The sequence below is a fragment of the Petromyzon marinus genome, chromosome 18 (genome assembly GCF_048934315.1).
Source record: "Petromyzon marinus isolate PM22_M1 ecotype Great Lakes invasive population chromosome 18, UKy_Petmar_22M1.pri1.0, whole genome shotgun sequence".
NCBI lineage: Eukaryota > Metazoa > Chordata > Hyperoartia > Petromyzontiformes > Petromyzontidae > Petromyzon > Petromyzon marinus.
In genome coordinates, this window is record NC_133684.1 from 9,150,628 (window position 1) to 9,172,417 (window position 21,790).

General features: G+C 55.6%; 1 protein-coding gene across 1 annotated transcript; it reads right to left on the minus strand.

Moving 5' to 3' along the window:
* Nucleotides 1-1,423: 1,423 nt before the first annotated feature.
* Nucleotides 1,424-21,389, minus strand: EDNRB (endothelin receptor type B). Its single transcript, XM_032956351.2, has 7 exons — nt 20,750-21,389; nt 19,754-19,866; nt 17,171-17,375; nt 16,066-16,218; nt 5,044-5,177; nt 4,074-4,182; nt 1,424-2,283 (listed from the first exon to the last, which is right to left on the minus strand). Exons 1-7 carry the CDS (start codon nt 21,353-21,355, stop codon nt 2,125-2,127), a joined length of 1,479 nt encoding a protein of 492 aa, XP_032812242.2. The 5' UTR covers nt 21,356-21,389; the 3' UTR covers nt 1,424-2,124.
* Between the last annotated feature and the right edge of the window lie 401 nt (nt 21,390-21,790).

Consider the following 21,790-nt stretch of genomic DNA (forward strand, 5'->3'; position numbering starts at 1 on the left):
GGATGGATTGAGGCGAGTGCTATAGCCATGAACTGCGCAGGGATGCCACTGGCCAGGCCAGAGGGGGCGGGGGGGGGGGGCTCAAGCCCCGAGCTGTGAAGAACAGTCACGACATTTGATGCGGGGGGGGGGGGGTGCACCCTACGAAGACCCATGCCAACCACGCTCCTCTCCTGGTTTAGAAGATCAAATGAGCTGATGAGTTGAGATGATGCGATCAGACGATAATGGGATGAGATGAGTTGAGATGATGCGATCAGACGATAATGGGACGCGACGGCGAGTTAATGTGAGATTATAAAATGGGATGTTGCGCGGATGAGTTTGAGATGACGGGGGGAGCTGAGCCGCTGTGATGGGGAGAGTTGGTGGAGAGACGGCAGAAGGCGCGGCGCTAGGGCGCGTGTTGGTGTTGGTGGTGCCGCCCTGCAGAGATTGTCGACACCGCTCCCCTACTCGACTCGAGAAGGGGGGGCGGGGTGAGGGGGCTACATCTGGGGACCCTCTAACCCCCTCCTGTAACCCCCTCGTGTAACCCCTCATGTAACCCCCTCGTGTACCCCCTAGTGTAACCCCCTAGTGTAACCCCCTCCTGTAACCCTCTTGTGTAACCCCCTCCTGTACCCCCCTCCTGTACCCCCTCCTGTACTCCCTAGTGTAACCCCTCGTGTAACCCCTCCTGTAACCCCCTCCTGTACCCCCTAGTGTAACCCCCTTGTGTAACCCCTCCTGTACCCCCTCCTCTCCCTCCACCTTCTCGGGGTGGCTCGAGGAAGCTCTTTGAGTGAAATTAAAGATTTCGTCATCACGGACACCGCGGTTGATACGGCCACATCCCGCCATCACTTCCTTCCTTCTGGCAGAACAACCGAAGCAGTTCCACAGTCGACGCCGCATGAACTCCCTCCCCCACCTCGTGGCATTCTACACTTACCTTCACCACCATGAGCGTTGCTCAATCCACTGCTGGATGAAGGCTTCCCCAACCCACTGCCATCTCCCACGATCATGCGATGTAATAATCCACGTGTTCTTATATCCCCCACGTACTCCTGTCTCCCCGAGACCCCTGTCTCCCCCAGACCCCTGTCTCCCCCAGACCCCTGTCTTCGCCAGACCCCTGTCTCCCCGAGACCCCTGTCTCCCCCAGACCCCTGTCTCCCCCAGACCCCTGTCTCCCCGAGACCCCTGTCTCCCCCAGACCCCTGTCTCCCCCAGACCCCTGTCTCCCCCAGACCCCTGTCTCCCCCAGACCCCTGTCTCGCCCAGACCCTGTCTCCCCCAGACCCCTGTCTCCCCCAGACCCCTGTCTCCCCCAGACCCCTGTCTCCCCCAGACCCCTGTCTCCCCTAGACCTCTGTCTCCCCTAGACCCCTGTCTCTCGGACCCATTGGGACCACGTTGCAGAAGTGAGACAAGAGTCAATGTGTAGAGTTCGCACCGTCACCATCATCATCATCACTCTTCCTTTAATCCTCTATTCTACTCGGTGAATAATCGCGCGGGGGAGGGCAGGGGGGGCGTACGCGTCAAGGGGGTGATCGTGTGGGGGCTGGGTGGGGGGTAAGCTGCATCATCGTCAAATTATTTCGTGGGGGGTGGAGGTGGAGGAGGTTACAGAAACTCCTCGGTGTGAGAATCAAACCGCTACAAAACACACGACCGATCCGCGGCTCTACCCCCCCTCTCTCTCTTGGGGGGGGGGGGCAGGGGGAGAAAGGAAAAGGGGCGGGGGCGCGGCTCCAGGCCGCCCGACGGTGGGGGGCGCGGTGAGTGCGAGTGGGGAGGGGGGTCAGGAGGAAGATGTCGCCAGTGGTGTCATTGCAGCTTGGTGAGCGTCCCGTGAAGGAGTCAATCTGAGCGACGTTTGGTGAGGTTCATCCGGAGTGCGTGCTCGCTCCTCTGTGCTTGTGCCACTGTACACGCGTGTGCCCAAGTCCGCGAGTTCCCGAGTCTCCAAGTCCCCGTGTCTCCCCGTGTCTCCGTGCTGTCACGTCTCCGTCCCCGTGTCTCCATCCCCACGCATCCGTGTCTGTGTCTCTCCGTCACCCCACGTCTCCGTGTCCCCGAGTCTCAGTGTCCTCGTGTCCCCGTGTCCCCGCGTCTCCACGTCGTCTCCGCAGCTCAGGAGGAGCTGTACTTGTGGCTGGAACGCGTCGTGCTCCGCTCGGAGCCCCCCAACTCGGGGGGTCCCCGCCCCCTCCACTTGCTGTAGAAGACCTTGTTCCGTGGGCCAGGGCCCCCCAGCAGGGCATTGCCCTCGCACCAGCAGCACAGGCAGGACTGGGGGGGGGTGGGGTGGGGGTAGAGGGGGGTCACTCGCTGGTCGTCCACGAGGCTGACCCCGACTCTCCATCGTGCGCCCAGACTCCACATCTACCCCCTCGCCAAGTGATCGACTCCGGCCCCGAAACGATGATAGTAATTTCATTATAAATGACTTCGCTTAGCCGAGGGTCCTGCTGCCACATTGGGTTGTTATTTGTAAGACGTTTTCAACCAATCAATGGGAAAGCGGAGCACCCGGGGAAACCCCACGCCTTGTGCGAGGCAGCAACACTCTATCCCCGTACAGATAGAAACATATGGCGATTAGTCCACTTGCTGCGAGCCGGGGTATAGCAACTCCCTCGGCGCCCGCTTTAAGGGAGTTTCACAGCATCTGCGTGGTGAAATTTTGACTTTAAAACTTTCGTGACTGCAGGAATTCATATTCTGTTTTTTTTTCTGTAAATTCTAGATTTGAAGCTTTCGTGACTGCAAGGATTCATACTCTTTGGTTTTTTCGGTAAAGTCACGTCGGTAAAAAATCAATACAATAAAATAAATGAAAACAACTAAATTAAATCACGACGTTTCGGAGGCAACACAAGCTTCCGTCTTCACTTGATACAGCAATTTTGCTGTGACGGTTTCCACCTGAAGATGGAAGCTTGTGTTGCCTCCGAAACGTCGTGATTTAATTTAGTTGTTTTCATTTATTTCATTGTATTGATTTTTTACCTACGTGACTTTACCGAAAAAGCCAAAGAGTATCTTTTGGTAAAGTCACGTAGATAGAAAAATGAATTAAAAAGTTAATAAAAAATAAACACTAATGTAGATTAGCCTGGTTCTTAATCGGAGTGAGTGTACTGGTAATCTATAATGTATACTGTAACCTGGTTATTAAGTTTGGTGAGTCTATGCTACAGTCTACATTATAGACTACCAGTACACTCACTCCGATTAAGAACCAGGCTACAGTCTACATTCGTGTTTTTGGGGGGGATTATTTTTATATTCACTTTTTTTTAATCTACATGACTTTACCGAAAGAACCAAAAGAATATAACATCTGCGTGGTGATCCACCAACCCCTCCCTGCTGCCTCCACAGTTGTGGATCACGGCGGCCGCGTGCAGCGTAGCCACCAACCACTACTCGGCTGTTAATGTTCATGAGCGTGCTTAAGACGACACTCTTACAATTAACTCGAGTTGTTGTTTTTCTAAGTCACGTGGCAACTGGCGAGTGAGCCATGAGTGAGTGAGTCTGAGTGAGCCATGGGTGAGTGAGCCAGGGTGAGTGAGTCTGAGTGAGCCATGGGTGATTGAGCCATGGGTGAGTGAGCCGGGGTGAGTGAGTCCGAGTGAGCCATGGGTGAGTGAGCCGGGGTGAGCCATGGGTGAGTGAGCCGCGGTGAGTGAGTCCGAGTGAGCCATGGGTGAGTGAGCCATGGGTGAGTGAGTCCGAGTGAGCCATGGGTGAGTGAGCCAGGGTGAGTGAGTCTGAGTGAGCCATGGGTGATTGAGCCATGGGTGAGTGAGCCATGGGTGAGTGAGTCCGAGTGAGCCATGGGTGAGTGAGCCGGGGTGAGTGAGTCCGAGTGAGCCATGGGTGAGTGAGCCGCGGTGAGTGAGTCCGAGTGAGCCATGGGTGAGTGAGCCATGGGTGAGTGAGTCCGAGTGAGCCATGGGTGAGTGAGCCGAGGTGAGTGAGTCCGAGTGAGCCATGGGTGAGTGAGCCGGAGTGAGTGAGCCATGGGTGAGTGAGCCGGGGTGAGCCGGGCGGGGTGAGTCGTGGCTGCTCACCTTGAAGCAGTTCTTGAATCTCTTGCTCACCAGGTAGAGGGCAATGGGATTGATGCAGGAGTTGATGCAGGTCATGTTCACCCCCACGTAGTCCAGCACCAGCAGCGAGCTGTGGGGGCAAACCGGGGGTCACAGAGAGCACTTCCTGACGAAGGAGGGGGGGGGGGGTAGGGAGGGGGCGGGGCTCTAATTCTGGGTGAGTCCAGGACATGACCCCTGGACCGCACTCGGGTCAAAAGCCTCACCCTAGGGTCATCCCCCCAGAGAGTGGGGGGCAGTGGGGGGCAGTGGGGGTTGTGGCAAGGAGTGCTGAGGTCTCGCGCGGGACCCCAGCGAGAGGTATCCGCAGTGGAGGAGAGAGAAGGGCAAAGGGAGAGCGATGAGCTGGAATTGGAGGGTGACGGCAGGGTGGGGAGAGTGATGAGGTGTGAGAGGAGGGTGGAGGTTGGGTGAGAGAGTGATGAGGTGAGAGAGTGATGAGGTGTGAGAGTGATGAGGTGTGAGAGGAGGGTGGAGGTTGGGTGAGAGTGTGATGAGGTGAGAGAGTGATGAGGTGAGAGAGGAGTGCGGAGGTTGGGTGAGAGAGTGATGAGGTGAGAGAGTGATGAGGTGAGAGAGTGATGAGGTGAGAGAGTGATGAGGTGGGAGAGGAGGGTGGAGGTTGGGTGAGAGAGTGATGAGGTGAGAGAGTGATGAGGTGAGAGAGTGATGAGGTGTGAGAGTGATGAGGTGTGAGAGGAGGGTGGAGGTTGGGTGAGAGTGTGATGAGGTGAGAGAGTGATGAGGTGTGAGAGTGATGAGGTGAGAGAGTGATGAGGTGGGAGAGTGATGAGGTGGGAGAGGAGGGTGGAGGTTGGGTGAGAGAGTGATGAGGTGAGAGAGTGATGAGGTGTGAGAGTGATGAGGTGAGAGAGTAATGAGGTGTGAGAGTGATGAGGTGGGAGAGTGGGCGGGGTGGGGGGGGGGAGACCTGAGGAGGTCGCAGCGTCCCGGGTCCACGGCACTGTAGACGGAGTTCTTGAGAGTGCGGCTCAGGTGCAGGGGGAACCAACAGACGGCGAACACCAACACCAGGCAGAAGACTGTCTTGGCGACCTCGCGTCGCTGCATTCACCACACACACACAGCCACAATCACCACACACACACAGCCACAATCACCACACACACACAGCCATAATCACTACACACACAGCCACAATCACCACACACACAGCCACAATCACCACACACACACAGCCACAATCACCACACACACACAGCCACAATCACCACACACACACAGCCACAATCACCACACACACACAGCCACAATCACCACACACACACAGCCACAATCACCACACACACACAGCCACAATCACCACAGACACACAGCCACAATCACCACACACACAGCCATAATCACTACACACACAGCCACAATCACCACACACACAGCCATAATCACTACACACACACAGCCACAATCACCACACACACAGCCACAATCACCACACACACAGCCACAATCAATACACACACAGCCACAATCACTACACACACAGCCACAATCACCACACACACAGCCACAATCACCACACACACACAGCCACAATCACCACTTACACACAGCCAGAATCACCACACACACACAGCCACAATCACCACACACACACAGCCATAATCACTACACACACAGCCACAATCACCACACACAGCCACAATCACCACACACACACAGCCACAATCACCACACACACAGCCATAATCACCACACACACACAGCCACAATCACCACACACACAGCCATAATCACCACACACACACAGCCACAATCACCACACACACAGCCACAATCACCACACACACAGCCACAATCAACACACACACAGCCACAATCACCACACACACACAGCCACAATCACCACACACACACAGCCACAATCACAACACACACACACAGCCACAATCACAACACACACACAGCCATAATCACCACACACACACAGCCACAATCACCACACACACACACAGCCACAATCACCACACACACACAGCCACAATCACCACACACACACAGAACCACAATCACCACACACAGCCACAATCACCACACAGCCACAATCACCACTTACACACAGCCAGAATCACCACACACACACAGCCACAATCACCACACACACACAGCCATAATCACTACACACACAGCCACAATCACCACACACAGCCACAATCACCACACACACACAGCCACAATCACCACACACACAGCCATAATCACCACACACACAGCCACAATCACCACACACACAGCCATAATCACTACACACACACAGCCACAATCACCACACACACAGCCATAATCCCTACACACACACAGCCACAATCACCACACACACAGCCACAATCACCACACACACACAGCCACAATTACCACACACACAGCCACAATCACTACACACACACAGCCACAATCACCACACACACAGCCACAATCACCACACACACACAGCCACAATCACCACACACACACAGCCACAATCACCACACACACACAGCCACAATCACCACACACACAGCCACAATCACCACACACACACAGCCACAATCACCACACACACAGCCACAATCACCACACACACACAGCCACAATCACCACACACACAGCCACAATCACCACACACACAGCCACAATCAACACACACACAGCCACAATCACTACACACACAGCCACAATCACCACACACACAGCCACAATCACCACACACACACAGCCACAATCACCACTTACACACAGCCAGAATCACCACACACACACAGCCACAATCACCACACACACACAGCCATAATCACTACACACACAGCCACAATCACCACACACAGCCACAATCACCACACACACACAGCCACAATCACCACACACACAGCCATAATCACCACACACACAGCCACAATCACCACACACACAGCCATAATCACTACACACACACAGCCACAATCACCACACACACAGCCACAATCACCACACACACAGCCACAATCAACACACACACACAGCCACAATCACCACACACACACAGCCACAATCACCACACACACACAGCCACAATCACAACACACACACAGCCACAATCACAACACACACACAGCCATAATCACCACACACACACAGCCACAATCACCACACACACACACAGCCAGAATCACCACACACACACAGCCACAATCACCACACACACACACAACCACAATCACCACACACAGCCACAATCACCACACACACACAGCCACAATCACCACTTACACACAGCCAGAATCACCACACACACACAGCCACAATCACCACACACACACAGCCATAATCACCACTTACACACAGCCAGAATCACCACACACACACAGCCACAATCACCACACACACACAGCCATAATCACTACACACACAGCCACAATCACCACACACAGCCACAATCACCACACACACACAGCCACAATCACCACACACACAGCCATAATCACCACACACACAGCCACAATCACCACACACACAGCCATAATCACTACACACACACAGCCACAATCACCACACACACAGCCACAATCACCACACACACAGCCACAATCAACACACACACAGCCACAATCACCACACACACACAGCCACAATCACCACACACACACAGCCACAATCACAACACACACACAGCCACAATCACAACACACACACAGCCATAATCACCACACACACACAGCCACAATCACCACACACACACACAGCCAGAATCACCACACACACACAGCCACAATCACCACACACACACACAACCACAATCACCACACACAGCCACAATCACCACACACACACAGCCACAATCACCACTTACACACAGCCAGAATCACCACACACACACAGCCACAATCACCACACACACACAGCCATAATCACTACACACACAGCCACAATCACCACACACAGCCACAATCACCACACACACACAGCCACAATCACCACACACACAGCCGTAATCACCACACACACACAGCCACAATCACCACACACACAGCCATAATCACTACACACACACAGCCACAATCACCACACACACAGCCATAATCACTACACACACACAGCCACAATCACCACACACACAGCCACAATCACCACACACACACAGCCACAATTACCACACACACAGCCACAATCACTACACACACACAGCCACAATCACCACACACACAGCCACAATCACCACACACACACAGCCACAATCACCACACACACACAGCCACAATCACCACACACACACAGCCACAATCACCACACACACAGCCACAATCACCACACACACACAGCCACAATCACCACACACACAGCCACAATCACCACACACACACAGCCACAATCACCACACACACAACCATAATCACCACACACACACAGCCATAATCACCACACACACACAGCCACAATCACCACACACACACAGCCACAATTACCACACACACACACAGCCACAATCACCACACACACAGCCACAATCACCACACACACACAGCCACAATCACCGCACACACACAATCACCACACACACACACAGCCACAATTACCACACACACACAGCAACAATCACAACACACACACAGCCACAATCACCACACACACAGTCACATTCACCACACACACACACAGCAACAATCACCACACACACACACAGCCACAATCACCACAACAACAACAACAATCGCCATTCGCCACCAAGTGGCGGTGACGTCACCACGACGCTTGTGCCAGGCCATGTGCACCTTGAGGCCACGTGAAGTGTCGAACGCCCGCGGGCAGGAGGTCACGGGGCAGACCCAGGTGCCACGGGTCGGCTGACTGAGATGACTGGCTGGTGCACCACCTGTGCCCCCTACTGTGCCAATCTGCTGTGCTTTAGCCACCCGGCGCTCCGCTCGCTGTTGTGAGCGTCGCTCCTCCGCCCTCCGTTGTTGTTGGAGGGCGACTACCTCCAACTGCCCAATAGCGTCCTTCACGAGCCTTATCCACAGAGGCCGATCTTGACACCGCTGGAACCAGTAATCGGCAAGTCCACTCAGCTCCACGTCCTCCTGTACCACATCACTCCATCTCTTCTCTAGCCCGTGCCGCGCCCGTTTAGCCCCCTCGATCCGGTAGAACAAAAGCTGTTTCGGCATGCGGTGGCTGGGCATGCGCGCTACATGACCCAGCCAACGCAGCCTTGCCTGCCGGAGGAGCTCACCGATGGGACCTAGCCCAGATCTTTCAAGGATTTGTGAGCTCCTCACACAATCCAGCCTGGTTAAACCCAGGATGGATCGTAGGCAGGCCAGCCTAAATGTTTCCAACCGGCGAAGATGCTCCATTAGGGGGGTCCACGTTTCGCAAGCGTGGAGAAGGGAGGGAATGACCGTGGTCGAGAAGACCTGAAGCTTACTGCAGAGCGACAGACCAGGTAGCTTCCACACAGCGTTACGCAACCGATGAAAAGATATTGCCGCTCAAATGATTTGGAGTGAGACCTCTGCTGTTAAACTGGAGCCGGTCATAAGCACACTGCCCAAGTATGGGAAACTCTCCACTCTCTCCACAACTGCCCCATCACCGATTGGGTGTTGTGGGGGTGGAGTGTCCGATGGTTCAAAATACCCAGGCAGGTGCTTAGTTTTGGTGGGGCTGATGGTAAGGCCCCATCTCTTAGTGGCACGCTCCAGTCTCAGCAGCAGCATCTCCAACTCCTCCTGTGAATGAGCAGCTATTACCACATCATCGGCATACATAACGTGGTTGAGCAATAGGGAGCCATCCCTTGACAGCACCCGGGCATCGATCAGCCTCCCATTATATCTGTACCAAATGGAGATTCCCCCGGTACAGCTATTGAAGGCTTCACGAACTACGTGGTCAAAATAGATGTTAAATAATGTGGGAGCCAGAGGACATCCCTGTCGCACCCCAAGGTGCACAGGGAATGGCTCTGACTCCCGGCCACGTAGTTTTACCCGGGCCCGCTCACCACCATGAAGGTCATTAATGATCGTGAGCAGAGGGTCAGGGACTCCAAAAGCACGAAGAACAACCCAGAGCCCAGGCCTACTGATGGTATCATAGGCCTTGACCAGGTCAATAACTTTCGATTTAAAGCAGGTCAATAACGCAGAGATGTAGGTCTTGCTGGAATTCGCTACACCTCTGCTGTAGCAGACGGATAGAAAATATGGCATCTGTGCAGGACCGCCCTTTCCTGAAACCGCATTGGGGCTCCGCAAGCCTCTTCTCAGCGTCCCTGGCAAGGCGATGTTGAATAATCCTTGCCAGAACCTTTCCCGGCACACTGAGGAGTGAGATGCCCCTGTAGTTGTTACAGTCTGTGCGGTCCCACTTCTTAAAGAGGGGGACCACCAGGGCATCCTTCCAATCCTGGGGAACCCGTCCAGTGGTCCAGACTGTTGTTATGATGTCATATAGGGCAGTCTGTGCACAAACGCCACCATCCCTCAGCATTTCACCTTGGGAGATCATCTCTGCCCGCTGCCTTTCCTGGTCTCAAACTCCGGATCGCCTTCAGTACTTCCTCAACAGATGGTACTTCAGCCAGCCACTCACGGGGGTGACTTCTTCCAATATTTGAGGTACCGCAGCTTCAGCAGGGTCATCCTCAATTTGTGCCACGATGTTGTCCTGACTGAGGGATTTTCCCTTACCCAGGACCTCACAGAAATGCTCAGCAAATCTGCAAACCTGTTCCTGGGGGTCGGAGATTGGACCACCGTTTTTTCCCCTAATGATGGTAATGGGTGTGGTGCTGCAGGTTACTTTTTTGATTGAGTTAAATAGAGTTTTGTGATGGTGGGCCACTAAGGCAGACTCCATCTCCTTAGCAACCTGCGACCACCACCCATCCTTGCAGCGCCTCACGTCTCTCCGAACCTCCGAGCGAAGGCTGCGGTAAGCCTCCTCATTCTCTGACGTAGGATTCTGTAGCCGATGACAGTGGGCCTGTCGCTTTTTCTCAACTATCCTGAACACCTCCTCTGTCAGCCAGGGTATCTGGGGAGGTCTGGACCACGTTCCCAAAGCAGCTATTGCAGCTGCATGAGTCACAGTCCTAAACCTCGCCCATTTACCCTCGACATCAGGAGGAGTGGGGGACGATGCCACCCCCAGCCGCAAGCGATGATGAAATTCTTGCTTGCAACTTTCATCAGATAACTGAGACCAGGCCACTTTAGGTTGGAATGGGGTCCTGGGTGTACACCCACCACCGGAGTGGAAGGATGGTGAGAGGGCAGATCAGCTCCACGGTAGGTCCTGGTGTCAAGGACATGGGCTCGCATCCACTGGTCCGTCACTATGTAGTCCAGCAGATGTTCTTGCTTTGACCCGGCATGCATCCAAGATATTGTGTGGATGCGCCGATGCCGGAACGGCGTGTTGGTAATTACAAGCCCATGGGCTGCACAAAAATCTAGCAGCCTCCTACCGTTGTTATTGAGCTGATCTGGCCCATGCCCTCCAATCACCCCAGACCAGTGCATTGAAGTCACCCAACAAGATGACTCTATCCCGCGGGGCCACTTTAGCCAGCACCTGTGACAGGGGATCATAGAAGGCATCTGACTCATCTGGTTTGCCTGCATCCCTCCACGGATGTTCATCTTCGGTGGGGGCATAAGTAACCACGACCACCACTCCTCGCCTCCGGTTGATGGGAAGGCGTGCCCAAAGTAGCCTGGGGCTTACAGCTTCCCACACCTCACTGCCACGATGTTCCATTAGGGGGGTCCACGTTTCGCAAGCGTAGAGAAGGGAGGGAATGACCGTGGCCGAAAAGACCTGAAGCTTAGTGCGGAGCGACAGACCAGGTAGCTTCCACACAGCGTTACGCAACCGATGAAAAGATATTGCCACTCGACTGATTCAGAGTGAGACCTCTGCTGTTAAACTGGAGCCAGTCATAAGCACACTGCCCAGGTATGGGAAACTCTCCACTCTCTCCAGAACTGCCCCATCACCGATTGGGAGTTGTGGGGGTGGAGTGTCCGATGGTACAAAATACCCAGGCAGGTGCTTAGTTTTGGTGGGGCTGATGGTAAAGCCCCATCTCTTAGTAGCACGCTCCAGTCTCAGCAGCAGCATCTCCAACTCCTCCTTTGAATGAGCAGCTATTACCAAATCATCGGCATACATAACGTGGTTGAGCAATAGGGAGCCATCCCTTGACCGCACCCGGGCATTGATCAGCCTCCCATTATATCTGTACCATATGGAGATTCCCCCGGTACAGATATTGAAGGCTTCACGAACTACGTGGTCAAAATAGATGTTAAATAATGTGGGAGCCAGAGGACATCCCTGTCATACCCCAAGGTGTACAGGGAATGGCTCTGACTCCCGGCCACGTAGTTTTACCCGGGCCTGCTCACCATCATGAACGTCCTTACTGATCGTGAGCAGAGGGTCAGGGACTCCAAAAGCACGAAGAACAACCCAGAGCCCAGGCCTACTGATGGTATCATAGGCCTTGACCAGGTCAATAACTTTCGATTTAAAGCTTTCGTGACTGCAAGGATTCATCTTCTTTGGTTCTTTCGGTAAAGTCACGTAGAATGAGAATACAATAATAAATTGATAAAATAAAATAACACAATAATATTCTCACGTGAGAATATTATTGTGTTATTTTAATAATTAATTTACCGAAAGAACCAAAGAAGACAGGTCAATAACGCAGAGATGTAGGTCTTGCTGGAATTCCCTACACCTCTGCTGTAGCAGACGGATAGAAAATGTGGCATCTGTGCAGGACCGCCCTTTCCTGAAACCGCATTGGGGCTCCGCAAGCCTCTTCTCAGCGTCCCTGGCAAGGCGATGTTGAATAATCCTTGCCAGGACCTTTCCCGGCACACTGAGGAGTGAGATGCCCCTGTAGTTGTTACAGTCTGTGCGGTCCCCCTTCTTAAAGAGGGGGACCACCAGGGCATCCTTCCATTCCTGCGGAACCTGTCCAGTGGTCCAGACTGTTGTTATGATGTCATATAGGGCAGTCTGTCCACAAACGCCACCCTCCCTCAGCATTTCGCTTGGGAGATCATCTCTGCCCGGTGCCTTTCCTGGTCTCAGACTCCGGATCGCCTTCAGTACTTCCTCAACAGATGGCACCTCAGCCAGCCACTCACAGGGGGTGACTTCCTCCAATATTTGAGGCACCGCAGCCTCAGCAGGGTCATCCCCACTTTGTGCCACGATGTTTTCCTGGCTGAGGGATTTTCCCTCCCCCAGGACCTCACATAAATGCTCAGCAAATCTGCAAACCTGTTCCTGGGGGTCGGAGATTGGATCACCGTTTTTTCCCCTAATGATGGTAATAGGTGTGGCGCTGCAGGTTACTTTTTTGATGGAGATAAATAGAGTTTTGTGATCGCGGGCCACTGAGGCAGACTCCATCTCCTCAGCAACCCGCGACCACCACCTATCCTTGCAGCACCTCACGGCTCTCCAAACCTCTGAGCGAAGGCTGCGGTAAGCCTCCTCATTCTCTGACGTAGGATTCTGTAGCCGATGACAGTGGGCCTGTCGCTTTTTCTCAACTTTCCTGAACACCTCCTCTGTCAGCCAGGGTCTCTGGGGAGGTCTGGACCGCGTACCCAAAGCAGCCATTGCAGCTGCATGAGTCACAGTCCTAAACCTCGCCCATTTACCCTCGACATCAGGAGGAGTAGGGGACGATGCCAACCCCAGCCGCAAGCGAAGATTAAATTCTCGCTTGCAACTTTCATCAGATAACTGAGACCAGGCCACTTTAGGTTGGAATGAGGTCCTGGGTGTACACCCACCACCGGAGTGGAAGAATGGCAGGCGCATCTTACAGATGACTAGTCGATGGTCAGAGGGCAGATCAGCTCAACTGTAGGTCCTGGTGTCAAGGACATTAGTTCGCATCCGCTGGTCCGTCACTATGTAGTCCAGCAGATGTTCTTGCTTGGACCCGGCATGCATCCATGATGTTGTGTGGATGCGCCGATGCCGGAACAGCGTGTTGGTAATTACAAGCCCGTGGGCTGCACAAAAATCTAGCAGCCTCCGACCGTTGTTATTGAGCTGATCTGGCCCATGCCCTCCAATCACTCCAGACCAGGTGCCAGCATCATGACCAACTCGGGCATTGAAGTCACCCAACAAGATGACTTTATCTCGAGAGGCCACTTTAGCCATCACCTGTGGAGGTCATAGAAGGCATCTGACTCATCGGCTTTGCCTGGATCCCTCCACGGATGTTCGTCTTCGGTGGGGGCATAAGTAACCACGACCACCACTCCTCGCCTCCGGTTGATGGGAAGGCGAGCCCAAAGTAGCCTGGGGCTTACAGCTTCCCACACCTCACTGCCACGCTCCCACGCCCCCTTCATTCTTTTGTTCAAAAGAAGAGCCACACCCTGTTGTTTGGCAGTCTGCTGCCCCGAGTAGAGGACTGTCCACCCCTCATGGTGGCCGGAACCAGAACCGGTCCACCGGACCTCCTGAATGCCACAGAGATCCAGGCGGCACCGGTCCAGCTCCCGAATGAGGATTGGCAGCCTCTCCTCCGCAGTGAGCATTCGAACATTCCACGTGGCCACACGAAGTGGCTTTTTTTTGTTTCTGGAGGAGCCTCGAGGGTAGAGATTCAATCTCCTGGCTCCGCCAATTGGGGTTTGGCCAGGAGACGTCATAGACGTCTGTCCCCCCGGGGCCTCCGTCACAAGCTTATTAGTACTTTTTTTTATTCATGGTTTCGTGGTAAAAATGTTGAAGGTGGAGGGGTTACCAGCCCCTCGCACCCGTCCAGAGCCCCCGTATAGCCCCTGTAGTGGTCACAGACGCCATGAGAGGAGGGGCCAATCGGAATTGGCGCTCCCCCCACAGCCACAATCACTACATACACACAGCCACAATCACCACACACACAGCCACAATCACTACACACACAGCCACAATCACTACACACACAGCCACAATCACCACACACACAGCCACAATCACTACACACACACAGCCACAATCACCACACACACAGCCACAATCACTACACACACAGCCACAATCACTACACACACACAGCCACAATCACCACACACACAGCCACAATCACTACACACACACAGCCACAATCACCACACACACAGCCACAATCACTACACACACACAGCCACAATCACTACACACACAGCCACAATCACTACACACACAGCCACAATCACCACACACACAGCCACAATCACCACACACACACAGCCACAATTACTGCACACACAGTCACAATCACCACACACACAGCCACAATCACTACACACACAGCCACAATCACCACACACACAGCCACAATCACTACACACACAGCCACAATCACTACATACAATTACCACACACAATAACAGCACCGCCACAATAACCACGCACCAGAACCACACAGTAAACCACCAGGAGCAGATACAAAACCGCCAGAACTAGATACAGACCCCACCATCACCAGATATCGAACCACCAGATCAGATACCGAATCATCAGTAGCAGACACCGAACCATCATATCCAGATGCCGAAACGTCAAATCCAGATACTGAACCCAGACACCGAACCATCAGTTCCAGATACCGAACCACCAGAACCAGATCGAGAACCACCATTGCCAAACCCCCACCGCCACCACCACTACCACCGACCCCACCGCCACCACCACGGCCACCACCACCGCCACCACCGACCCCACGGCCACCACCACCACCACCGCCACCACCGCCACCGCCACCACCACCACCACCGCCACCACCGCCACCACCACTACCACCGACCCCACCGCCGCCACCGCCGCCGCCGCCACCGCCACCACCACCACGGCCACCACCGCCACCACCACCACCGCCACCACCACCGCCACCACCACGGCCACCGCCACCGCCACCACCACCGTCACCACCACCACGGCCACCACCACCACCACTGCGCTGCACCTGCTTGAGGTGGTCGCTGAGCGAGAGGCGGAGGTCTCCGCGCTTCCGGCTGAGCATCTCACACGCCATGAGCGAGTAGAAGGCGCCGGTGCAGGCGAGCGGCATGCAGTAGTAGAACCCCAGCAGCCACCAGTCCTTGGCCACCTTGTACACCTGGGCGGGCGGGCGGCACGGGTGGTGTTTGTTGTCGTGCCGGGATCGTGGTGAGGTGTCACACGGTGTGCTGTGTGTGGTGCGTGGCTCACGCTGTGCGGCTCGTGTTGTACCGTGTCACTGTGTCGGTGTCGCTGTGTTAGTGTCACTGCGTCACTGTGTCACCGTATCAGTGCGTCAGTGCCACTGTGTCAGTGTGTCAGTGCCACTGTGTCAGGGTTTCAGTGTCACCGTGCCGTCAGTGTCACCACGTGACCCTGTCACCGTGCCGTCAGTGTCACCACGTGACCCTATCACCGTGCCGTCAGTGTCACCACGTGACCCTATCACCGTGCCGTCAGTGTCACCGTGCCGTCAGTGTCACCACGTGACCCTGTCACCGTGCCGTCAGTGTCACCACGTGACCCTATCACCGTGCCGTCAGTGTCACCACGTGACCCTATCACCGTGCCGTCAGTGTCACCGTGCCGTCAGTGTCACCACGTGACCCTGTCACCGTGCCGTCAGTGTCACCACGTGACCCTATCACCGTGCCGTCAGTGTCACCACGTGACCCTGTCACCGTGCCGTCAGTGTCACCACGTGACCCTATCACCGTGCCATCAGTGTCACCACGTGACCCTATCACCGTGCCGTCAGTGTCACCACGTGACCCTATCACCGTGCCGTCAGTGTCACCGTGCCGTCAGTGTCACCACGTGACCCTATCACCGTGCCGTCAGTGTCACCACGTGACCCTATCACCGTGCCGTCAGTGTCACCGTGCCGTCAGTGTCACCACGTGACCCTATCACCGTGCCGTCAGTGTCACCGTGCCGTCAGTGTCACCACGTGACCCTATCACCGTGCCGTCAGTGTCACCACGTGACCCTATCACCGTGCCGTCAGTGTCACCACGTGACCCTATCACCGTGCCGTCAGTGTCACCGCGCGCAACACGCAGCACACGCACGCGCATGAAGGCGCCGCTCTGCTGCGGCGCGAGCATGCAGGTGCGCAGGGTGACCCCGCGGTATTCCGAGACGAGGAGGTCGAAGCCGACGGCCTCAGGCGCCGCCAGCAGCAGCGAGAGCAGCCAGATGGCGACGATCTCGAGCGCCGTGCACACCGGGACGCCCATGCCCTGGATGCGGCTCCAAGACGCCACCGCGCGGTACCTGCGGCATAGCGGGGGGTGGTGGGGGGGGTAGGTGAGTGGGTAGGCGAGTGGGTAGATGAGTAGGTGAGTGGGTAGATGAGTAGGTGAGCGGGTAGGTGAGTGGGTAGATGAGTAGGTGAGTGGGTAGGCGAGTGGGTAGATGAGTAGGTGAGTGGGTAGATGAGTAGGTGAGTGGGTAGGTGAGTGGGTAGATGAGTAGGTGAGTGGGTAGGTGAGTAGGTAGATGAGTAGGTGAGTGGGTAGATGAGTAGGTGAGTGGGTAGGTGAGTGGGTAGATGAGTAGGTGAGTGGGTAGGTGAGTAGGTGAGTGGGTAGGTGAGTGGGTAGATGAGTAGGTGAGTGGGTAGGCGAGTGGGTAGATGAGTAGGTGAGTGGGTAGATGAGTAGGTGAGTGGGTAGGTGAGTGGGTAGATGAGTAGGTGAGTGGGTAGGCGAGTGGGTAGATGAGTAGGTGAGTGGGTAGATGAGTAGGTGAGTGGGTAGGTGAGTGGGTAGATGAGTAGGTGAGTGGGTAGGCGAGTGGGTAGATGAGTAGGTGAGTGGGTAGATGAGTAGGTGAGTGGGTAGGTGAGTGGGTAGATGAGTAGGTGAGTGGGTAGGTGAGTAGGTAGATGAGTAGGTGAGTGGGTAGATGAGTAGGTGAGTGGGTAGATGAGTGGGTAGGTGAGTGGGTAGATGAGTAGGTGAGTGGGTAGGTGAGTGGGTAGATGAGTAGGTGAGTGGGTAGGCGAGTGGGTAGATGAGTAGGTGAGTGGGTAGATGAGTAGGTGAGTGGGTAGGTGAGTGGGTAGATGAGTAGGTGAGTGGGTAGGTGAGTAGGTAGATGAGTAGGTGAGTGGGTAGATGAGTAGGTGAGTGGGTAGGTGAGTGGGTAGATGAGTAGGTGAGTGGGTAGGTGAGTAGGTGAGTGGGTAGGTGAGTAGGTGAGTGGGTAGGTGAGTGGGTAGATGAGTAGGTGAGTGGGTAGGTGAGTGGGTAGATGAGTAGGTGAGTGGGTAGATGAGTAGGTGAGTGGGTAGGTGAGTGGGTAGATGAGTAGATGAGTGGGTAGATGAGTAGGTGAGTGGGTAGGTGAGTGGGTAGATGAGTGGGTAGATGAGTAGATGAGTGGGTAGATGAGTAGATGAGTGGGTAGATGAGTAGGTGAGTGGGTAGGTGAGTGGGTAGTTGAGTAGGTGAGTGGGTAGATGAGTGGGTAGATGAGTAGGTGAGTGGGTAGGTGAGTGGGTAGATGAGTAGGTGAGTGGGTAGGTGAGTGGGTAGGTGAGTTGGTAGATGAGTAGGTGAGTGGGTAGATGAGTGGGTAGGTGAGTGGGTAGATGAGTAGGTGAGTGGGTTGATGAGTGGGTAGATGAGTAGGTGAGTGGGTAGGTTAGTGGGTAGGTGAGTGGGTAGATGAGTAGGTGAGTGGGTAGATGAGTGGGTAGGTGATTGGGTAGATGAGTAGGTGAGTGGGTAGATGAGTAGGTGAGTGGGTAGATGAGTGGGTAGGTGAGTGGGTAGATGAATAGGTGAGTGGGTGAGTGAGTAGATGAGTAGGTGAGTGGGTAGGTGAGTGGGTAGATGAGTAGGTGAGTGGGTGAGTTGGTAGATGAGTAGGTGAGTGGGTAGGTGAGTGGGTAGATGAGTAGGTGAGTGGGTAGATGAGTAGGTGAGTGGGTAGGTGAGTGGGTAGATGAGTAGGTGAGTGGGTAGGTGAGTGGGTAGATGAGTTGGTGAGTGGGTAGATGAGTAGGTGAGTGGGTAGGTAAGTACGTGAGTGGGTGAGTGGTAGTGGAGCGGTTAGCACGCTGCGCTACGAACCTGCAGACCCGAGTTCGATTCCCGCTCACGGCCAACGCCAGTGACGATTATCTGAACCGCTCCTGGGCCTCCCCTAGGTAGATTCAGCCTCAAATGAATACAAATGAATAAACACCGCCACTGGAGAGACAAAGGCGGCCGGGCGTGGTGCTGGCCACCCACCCCCTGGTGTGCCGTGCCGGCCTTCATAGGTGCTCGCTAACAGCACTTGCCCCAACAGTCTGTTAAGGCGATACGGGGGATCTTTGTCTTTGTATAGGATATAATCAGGTGGATTAGTGAATATTGTAGTAGATTCAGTGAGGAGTTTGTAGGTGAATGGCTGAATAGGCGAATAGGTGGATAAACTCGTGGGTTAAGCGAGTATGTGGGTAGGGGGGCAGGTATGTGAGTGAATAGGTGAGTGCGTAAACAGGTGAGCGAGTAGGCGAGTGTGTGGGTAGGTAAGTAAGTGGGTAGGTGAGTGAAGGTGTGAGTGTGTAGATAGGTGAGCGAGTAGGTGAGTGGGTGAGTGGGTAGGTAAGCGAGTGGGTAGGTAAACCCGTGGGTGTGTGAGCGGGTAGGAGAGGGCACCTGTCCACGCTGAGCGCGCACAGACTCAGCACCGTGATCCCCACGGACGCTTTCTGCACGAACGGCACCGCCTTGCAGAGTGCCACGCCGAACGGCCAATCCTCGGCCAGGAGCTGCGTCCCGGTGAGGCGTGGACAGGGGAGACACCACGGGTGAGCGGCGATAACGACCTCGGTGAGCTCGCCCACAGCCGAGACGCGCGAACCGCGACCGCACGGAAAGTCGTGAACACGCGGGGTGGCCCTGCCCGTGTGCCACTCGTGATCACGTGGGGTGGCCCTGCCCGTGTGCCACTCGTGATCACGTGGGGTGGCTCTGCCCGTGTGCCACTCGTGATCACGTGGGGTGGCCCTGCCCGTGTGCCACTCGTGATCACGCGGGGTGGCATTGCCCGTGTGCCACTCGTGAACACGTGGGGTGGCATTGTCCGCGTGCCACTCGAGATGACGTGGGGTGGCCCTGCCCGTGTGCCACTCGTGAGCACGCGGGGTGGCATTGTCCGCGTGCCACTCGTGATCACGTGGGGTGGCATTGCCCGTGTGCCACTCGTGAACACGTGGGGTGGCATTGTCCGCGTGCCACTCGTGATCACGTGGGGTGGCCCTGCCCGTGTGCCACTCGTGAGCACGCGGGGTGGCCCTGCCCGTGTGCCACTCGTGAACACGCGGGGTGACATGCCGAGTGCGATCCACGCCTCGTGACCGGGTTAGACCACGTGGCGGTAAATAGTTCTAGTCACTGACCATCCACCACCAGGCGACGAGATTTGTCACGGTTACATTCACATCGTCGATGTTATCGACCAAATTCTGACCTCACCGGTGACCAATCAAGACGTGACGTGCCTGGAACCAATTTGAGCGACACACGGCGAATTTTCGCTCATTCTGCGCTCCTGCGAGCTTCAACAACAACAACATCGTCATCAGAGGCGGCGGTGCGGGGGGCGGAGGCAGGACAAGGAGTGAACTCGCAAGCGGCGAGAGAAGATCTCGCCTTGTACACCGACACGGGCAGCGCGATGACGATGTAGAGGAGGTCGCCCAGGGCCAGGCTGCCGATGAGCGCGTTGGGTCCGTTGCGCATCCGCTTGTTGCGCCAGATGATCCTGAGCAGCGTGGCGTTCCCCACGAGGCCCACCACGAAGACGGCGCTCGACACCGCCGTGTTCACCGCCTTGAACGTGCGACGGATCTCCAGCTGGCGCGCGCACGGAGCCCTCCACGGCGGCGGGCCCCGTGCACGCGTCCCGTTCCCCGGGGCCCGGGGGACCACGCCGCCGCCGATAACGATGTTGCCGAAGCTGCCGCTGCTAACAATGTCGCTGCTATTGCTGCTGCTGCTGCCGTTACCCTTGGCGATGCCGATGATTCTGGTTGCCGTCGGGTGCCCGGTTGAGCGAGGGATCGGGGGTTCCTCGGCAGAGGGGGTGGCGCCCCCCATTTGGGGGGCCGGCGTGGCGCCGGTGTCGTGGAGGGTCACTGCCTGCGCCCCGAGGCAGCTCAGCATGAGCATGATCAGCAGCAGCCCCGACATCGCCATCGTCATCAGCCGAGTAGCAGTAGCAGCAGCAGGAGGAGGAGGAGGAGGCGGAGGCGCCATGCGCGATGTGAAGGGTCCCGGGGAGGCGCGGAGGTTTTGGAAGGAGGAGGGGGTTGGGTGAGATGGGGGAGGGAGATGGAGGGGGGGTGTGGGGGGATCAGGGGGGTGTGAGATGGGGGAAGGAGATGGGGGGGGATCAGGGGGGTGTGAGGGGGGGGGGGGTCTCTGTGCAGTGCGCGCCCCCGGGATGTGATCTATACACGGGCAGTGAGCGATGACGTCTCCTCCGGGCATCACCTCGCCTCCAATCCCCTCTCCTCGTTCTCGCCACCTCGTCACCCTGAACCCCTTCCTCGTCGCCTTTCACGATCGCCTCACCTCATCCCCCTCGTTCTACCTTCATCGCCGCCCACCTCCTCGCGTCTCCCTGTCCCCTCGCTCCCCTCGCACTCCTCCTCCTAGCCGCACGTGGTTTACTCACAGCGAAACACTGGG

Coding starts and splice junctions, on each gene's coding strand:
- EDNRB (XM_032956351.2), bottom strand. CDS start 21,355: ATGGCGCCTCCGCCTCCTCCTCCTCCTCCTGCTGCTGCTACTGCTACT. Junction 16,219..17,170: donor AGAGCGGCGCCTTCATGCGC/GTGCGTGTGCTG, acceptor CCGCCCGCCCAG/GTGTACAAGGTGGCCAAGGA. Junction 2,284..4,073: donor GATTCAAGAACTGCTTCAAG/GTGAGCAGCCAC, acceptor ACCCCCCCCCAG/TCCTGCCTGTGCTGCTGGTG.